Source organism: Monopterus albus, unplaced genomic scaffold, assembly GCF_001952655.1.
Source record: "Monopterus albus unplaced genomic scaffold, M_albus_1.0 scaffold10.1, whole genome shotgun sequence".
NCBI lineage: Eukaryota > Metazoa > Chordata > Actinopteri > Synbranchiformes > Synbranchidae > Monopterus > Monopterus albus.
In genome coordinates this window covers 397409-404679 of record NW_018127890.1, presented here as the reverse complement: position 1 = coordinate 404679, position 7271 = coordinate 397409, and the positions used below count along the sequence as shown (strand labels likewise).

The following is a 7271-nucleotide window of genomic DNA, read 5'->3' as shown; positions in this document are numbered from 1 at the left end:
AGTTTTATGTCCTATGCAGCTAAAAGTCACAGGCACTCATTTCTTGACTTGACCAGCGTTTCACTGTGAGATCTTTTTGTATGTAATCAAGAGATGTTATGTATTCTTATCAACAGATACGTATGAGCAGATGTTAGTTTCCTCTTTGGGTTGAATTTTCTTCAGACCCATTTGAGAAGAGAGTCTCATCTGAAAACCTGGATTTGGGATCAATTGAAATTTGAATGATCTAATTGAATGACTTAGCATTTAGGTTACAGACAATATGCAGATACCTATGAAGCAGACTCCCGGAATTTTTTTCATCAGGTTTTCTCACTAGGTTCTCAGTGACTTGTAGTGACCAAACTAAAGTGACTGGTTTGTTGCAGCTATGAGCCGGAGCTGTTTCCAGGATTGATATACAGAATGATCAAACCCAGAATTGTCCTGCTCATCTTTGTTTCTGGAAAAGTTGTACTCACAGGTAAGACCTGCTCTATGTAATCTGTCCACCAGAGGGTGCTAACCAGTTTATTTTACTTTTTTCCGACTGTAAACTGCCCCTCTCAGTATCTATGTATGTGCAATTCTTTAAAAAAAGCAGCATTGACACCACTGCTGCTCTCACCAATGAGTTGGTCAGGCTGTTTATTTTTGATAATTCTGTGAGTAATTTGAGGCCTAAATTAAACTTGTGAATTCTGATCTGACCATTATGACATTGGATCTAGGAGCACATAATACATGAAATGACCCAGAGCTGAGTTTAAAAAAAAAAAAAAAAAAAGGATCCAGTTTGGTTTGTTCACACATCTGTGAGAAAAATCTGATCTGAGTCACTTGGAGTGGAGAAAAAAATCAGAATTGGTTCACTGCAGTTCCGTTTCATTCTCCTAGTTTTGCTCATGGGATCGATAATTTAAGATTATGGTTGGTTTTTAATTAGGAATACAGTACAGAATGTCATTAAGGAGGTTATAGTTCAATGTGTCTGATACATATGTAATCAATATTTAAACTAAAGCATCAGATCGTACCAACAGACACCCAGTGTCAAGGATCACAGCCACAGAATTCAGCATTTTCCTGGGCTTTGCCAATGTAACTCACTGTAGTTAATGATTTCTGTGCTGTTTGCTTTTAAGGTGCCAAGGTGAGAGCAGAGATCTATGAAGCATTTGAAAACATCTACCCCATCCTGAAAGGCTTTCGCAAGACAACATAGAACCTGTAGTTCTTTCTTTTACCCCAACTCTTTTTATTTTATTATTTTTTTAATTAAGCCAATAAAGTGTCATCTACATGTTGACATCTACACATGAACTGCTGTAAGGGCTGTTGTTCTGTTGCCTGGGGATGTGAGTTGGTCAGTTTTAACTTGGTCCCTCCAGTGCTTCAGATATTTTGGAAAGACATGATTTTTATAGGTCTCTTTTTTTTCCTGTTCTGATCACGAGTGATGGCTTATTTCCAACTGTCTTCAGCATATGTCTGGTTTTTAGGGCTCTGTTGTCCCAGTCACATCCCTGATTGTACATAAGACTGAGAAAATGTCAATATAACTGATTAGAAGAGAGTCTGGTTGGGAATGTCGCCGTTTTTAAAATAGTTTTGTACATTGTATTTTTATTAATTGTCCGCTTTGTTCCGCAGTGGTATGGAGACGCGTCTATCAGCCTCACATTCCTGATACAGTATTTGCTGAGATCCTTAGCTCAAGAGAGTGTTAATCCCAAACTGCATCGTTTGCTTTGTCTTGCAGTTTATCTTTTTCATTCAAATCATTTGGATCTGGGATGAGGTTAGTTCTGGTTCCAAGAATTCTGGATGTGGATTTCTCTTTGACTTCTAACATTTAGCCATGAGACAGCAGCACCTAAATTTGGATGCTCTTAAATTTTGAATTGACATAAGTTGAACTACACTGAAATCATCATTGAGTTGCTGGTTAGTCATCAAGATTTGTCACCTGGTTCTGTTTTCTGAGAAAACCTGGTTGTCAAAAAAATGATCTCTAGGAACAATTCATGTTTTCATCTCTGAAAAGTGTTTTAATGGTTAAAAGTGTGTACATATATATATATTGTATTTTGACTGTAGTGACGCGAGTTCAACTTCGAATGCTCTGCAACATTCTGCATCTTAAATTCAGTAGCACTAAAATACAGTATGATGGCAGATAAACTATTCATCATGTTGCCATGTTTAAATATTGTTTAAAAGTTGTTCTTTTTGGACATTCAATTCAAAGCTATATTCAAAAAGGTTCTTTTGATGAATTATTTTGGAGTATAATTTTTTTTTTTCTAAAGTCATTTTCACCTTCTGTCTGTTGATGTCTGTATGACAGCAGAATGGTAGAAGAGATTGGGGATTAATCCTAAACTGCTTTTAGTATTTGTACTTGTCTCAGTCATTCTGAGCTTAGTAGCTTCCAGGTAGCAGCCCAGAAGGTCCTGTCACATCTAAATGCAGTTCTGCTTCCTCTGAAATTAACGTGCTGCAGTGTGCATTAATAAAAATGGAAATACAGGTTGTTTTTTCTAATATGGTCTTATTTCATGTTTTTTTTTTTTTCCTCTATTGCTGTAGTGGGGGGGTCACTAAAATTTCGTCATACGTGTTACAATGACAGTAAAGGATTATCTTATCTCATCTCAAATACAGATTTTGTTGTTAAAGCTGCTTCTTTCATCCCAGTAACATTTTGGTGCTGGTCTTAATGGAAACACCATCTGTTGTCATCCAGTGAACACACTGAGGTGTTTGTACAATGGCTAGTACGGGAGGTGAGTTTTACTCTGTACTTCTACTTACAGAATTTATCATTATCCTGTATTTGTCACTTGTTTTGCCATTCAGAAGTTGCATAGTCTCTAAGTAGCATGTTTGGTGGAATTAGTGACAGCCCAGTGAACGTTTACATGGCAGTGGTATTGTTATGTTTCCTTACATGTAGTCCACAGATCAGATTTTTCTGCGACCTGTGCAACCCTGAATTTAATTTGGACCAGTTACTTGACACTGATAGTGGGTGATGTCTGAAGATCAGACTTGCATAGTGTTTTGTCCCACAGAAAAATGCAGAAAACCAGAAGAACACTTATTTAGTCAACTTTGTCACAAACTTTTATACATTAAGGCACAAGCTGATATGTTGTTTTGCTGACTGTCAGTTGTTCAAACAGTATGTGGCACTGAAAGTGGTATTTCCGACCTGTGTTTTCACAAACATGTTAACCAGAATTTAAAAACAATAGATGTGCAGGATCTCCTGTAGGATGAATCCCAATTCCCTTAACTGTATCCACTTTCCCTCACATGTACTTTTTCTTTGTTTTAATCCTGCCCACATAAGATATGAGGAACAATTACAAGGAGAGAGGAACTGAGGGAAATGTGTTTTATACTGATGTGAAAAGTCCTTTCCTCTTATCCTTTATCTGAAGCATCCAATCACCAGCTGATTTCCAATAAAGGGTCATGACTTGCGCAACTGATTTGTTGTGAATCCTTATACCCGTCTCATCCAGCAGCCTCACTCAAGCTTTGGGACGTTTTTCAAATGGCAGACCGGAACGACTTCTGAGTTGAGTGAGGAACGATAAAGTAAGACGACTGGGATTTACCCATTAAGAGTATTTCATCTGTGTGTGCTGATCTGAGCTGAAGTCCTGTTTCCAGATAACTTCGGGGCAGTACTGCTCATCATGGTTACAGCTGGCAGAGCATGTGTAGACCACCAGCGTCCCCCAGTCGACACTGGCTCCTGTCGAGTCCACGCACAGACTGTTTAACAGCTGCGGCATCACCTACAGACACATTTACAGTATTGAGCTATACAGATACAGTCACATATGTGGTCTAACACCTCACTGAAACAATGCTCCAGTATTTAAAGTCAAGAAGGTGTAACTTGCCTATGATGAGCCAAACACTTCCACAATCAATTCCCATCACACAGACACAACTTCATATAACTGGCAAACAGCACAGTTGAGTGAGAAAATAAAAGCTAACCTAAAGGTTTGAAAATAATTAGCAATGAAAGGAAAAAGATTTAAGCAAATCTATAGGACAAGGGTCTTCAACTAAATGTGACCCAGGGACCACCACACTGACTAAGAAATAACCTAAAAGATTCCTACAAAGAAACTATGTTAATAAACACATGGTCAGGGACCACTGGTTGAAAACCCATGCTTTATGACGTCAGATTATATTGCAGTTCACCTGAAACTCAAAAGTCCTCTGGGCACCACAAATGCATGGTGGGATATCCTGATCTGAAGGGATGTGCTGAGAAGAAACCCACAAGGGAGAGCTGCCTCGGCTGTAACGCACCACCTACACATAGAAAAACACAGAGAAAACGGCTGTGTAGATCCACAACACCAGTGTGAGGAATATCTGCTTGTTTTTGAGGAAAAAAAAACACAATTGTGACTTAGGTTTTATTGTTTTTTTAGCACTATACATCTGGACCTTGAGTCTGTAATAAAGTATCTAAGTTTCCTTTTCTTTCTTTTTTTTTTCACCTGATGTGGTTCTGGAGCAATCCACTTTTTAAACCGCTGGAACACTCTGTTGTCTTCAGTCTCATGCAGGGCCATCTCCTCCAGGTCTGCCTCTGCCAGGGCTCAACAGAGAAGAGACATGATTGAGAAAGAATAAGTAGTTAATTGTGATAAAAGCTGGATTTTTTGCACTAATGAACATGTGAATCTTGCATATTTTGTTAGATGTAATAAATGACTTCATGTGACCACTGGGAGGCACAGTGGTGCAGCGGTTTACACTGCTGTCTGGGAAAGTAAGTTCTGGATTCGAGGGCAGGCCGGCCCAGGGCCTTTCTGCGTGGAGTTTGCATGTTCTCCCTGTGCCTGCGTGGGTTCTCTCCGGGTACTCCGGCTTCCTTCCACAGTCCAAAGACATGCAGCTTAGGTTGGCTGGTGACTCCAAACTGCCCATAGGAGTGAGTGTGAGTATGTGTGGTTGTTTGTCTACATGTCAGCCCTGTGATAGACCTGTCCAGGGTGGACCCTGCCTCTCACCCAATGTCAGCTGGGATTGGCACCAGCCCCCACGACCCTATTCAGTATTAAGCGGTACTGATGATGGATGGATGTGACCAGTGTGTCAGGCATAATGCAAACCTTACCATCTGCTAAAGGGGGACAGTCTACACCAATCTGAGTGCTGTCCTCTTCTCCTTCTTCAGCCTCCTTTGTGTCTTTCTCATTCCCCTTTTCCTGCTCCTCCTCCTCCTCCTCAGGTTCAGTGACCAGCTCAAACTCAGGGAAGAGGAAGGGAGAAGTTGTCACAACGGACGCTTCTATATAGACAGCGAGAAACAGACAAAGGATGCAGCAGAGAAATTATGTTAGACAGAAACTCCACTATTCTAACTCAGGCTGGAATAAGTACTGTAAATGACTGCTAAGGTAAAACGGCTGTTCAGGAGGATTTTCAGTCTATCTCAGTTCAAACTTGCAGCTGATCATGTTACAAGATATTTTGATTCTACGTACTGGAAAATGCTACTGGCAAATCCTCCTTGCAAAAATTAACAAAAGCACAATTTCTCAAATTACCACTAGTTTTATTATAGTCACGCATGACTGCTCCAGTGTGTGCAGGGGAAGTGCTCACGTGTCTCTCTTTTCATTTGGTGCAGAACACAGGCAAACACACACCTTGACTGCAACACTCCTTCTTATGTGTGTGTTTCCAGTGGAGGGTCTGGTGGTGTTTTCCACAGTAGGTCACAGTGTGACAGCGGGAGCAGGCCTTGTTGCCAAGGCAACCACACACCCAACAGAGTTTAACTCCAGAGATAGGCAACACACTTTGGTCCTGTTCAGGATCAGTGGGGGTTTCATCTTTGGAAGAAAAACAAACAAAAAAGCAAGAAACACGTCACTGCACACGTCCTGGGAGAATCTTTTTATCTGAAAATGTGCTGTAATTGACATCTCATGACCAAAATAATTAAATTACATTTTAAAATACCAATACTGTATAAACGGCTACTGCTGAAACACATACAAATTGGCAACAACTATTATTCATCCATATTTAAGCCCTGGACAGTAAAGCACTATAGTTTAAAAGATACAGTATATAAGAGTGCATCATGTACTTGTATTCACACATGAAAACCATTTACAGTTTGAACAAGTCTGGGACACCACATTATGAGGTGATGAAGCTTTACAGTTTTATACTGACATTCTGGCAAATGCACAAACCTGGCGGTGGATCGTATGGGTAGAACTCGTTCCTCCTGGGAAGTTGACTCCTGAAAACTGAAACAGAAAAACTGGTTTGTTTTAAGGCCAAACATATTTAGTTCACTATCCCAGTAGAAAACATTCATATTTGAGATGCTGGAACTAAATGTTACATTATGTACATGCTGTCTATTGCGTTATCGCGCAACAACAAAGATGACAAGTGACAAAGCAACAACGAGCACCTTTAATACAGCGGCTGTCGTTGCGTGTGTAACACTCAGGGGTTTTACAGCAGAACACAAAGAGCGTCCTGTGGAAACTTCTGTCCTGACCGGATATGGGTGCGTACACCTGCAACAGACATGGAAGAATGAATCTGGAGCCTGTTATTTAACGAGAAAACTGCGCCACAAAAGAGTCAGATGGTGTAAAAGTATTGTGACGACCGCTAGCTCGGTTGAGAGGAGCTGCCCGACCCTGTCCTATACTGGGACAACTAACTATCCAGCTATGCGCTAGCACCTATGCTGACAGTGAGGAGAACACCTTCTTTGTCTTTTTGGATTTTATTAGACAGAATAGAGAATGCAAAAACAGAACTGCGGTTTACCTGGCACCGTGTGCTCATCAGGAAAATAATGAAAAAAGTAAAGCAGGACAAACAGTAACGACACTCTCTCAGAGCAACCCGAGTTCCACGCCAACAGAATCTAAACAACACACCCACCTGTCATCCCTCTGATCTCCTCCCGCACCTGTTCCTCCCCCCATCCCACATTGGCCAGAACAGCGCGGCATTTTGCAGAAAACAGCGGTAACCAATACATGAACAGCCTTCAATAACATTGTCAAACCCATTCGCACACAACAGAACACATGAACATCAGCGGCCGGTCAGGGTCGCCACAGTATAATCTGAAAAAACATTTGCAAATCAATATAAAACTGATTAATGACACCGTCATTATTTTACTTTGCGTCCAAATGCCAGCTGGTCACTAACCTGCAGCAGAAAGGCCATGGGCAGGCGGCATATCTCACACTCCAGCCCGG

General features: G+C 40.8%; 2 protein-coding genes across 2 annotated transcripts in view; one reads left to right on the top strand and one right to left on the bottom strand.

The window, feature by feature from the left end:
- Positions 1 to 2515, top strand: part of tbp (TATA box binding protein) — a 6826-nt gene extending 4311 nt beyond the window's left edge. The window contains 2 exon segments of the mRNA XM_020589947.1: positions 310 to 466; positions 1128 to 2515. Coding sequence (XP_020445603.1) covers positions 310 to 466; positions 1128 to 1207 — 237 coding nt within the window. The 3' untranslated portion in view covers positions 1208 to 2515.
- Positions 2516 to 3072: 557 nt separating this feature from the next.
- pdcd2 (programmed cell death 2) lies at positions 3073 to 7269 on the bottom strand (the record flags this gene model as incomplete). Its single annotated transcript, XM_020589840.1, has 8 exons — positions 3073 to 3794; positions 4216 to 4329; positions 4521 to 4621; positions 5144 to 5317; positions 5679 to 5864; positions 6234 to 6290; positions 6461 to 6569; positions 7222 to 7269. Coding segments are annotated over 8 exons (969 nt in total), but the record flags the coding sequence as incomplete, so codon positions are not given.
- Positions 7270 to 7271: the final 2 nt, after the last annotated feature.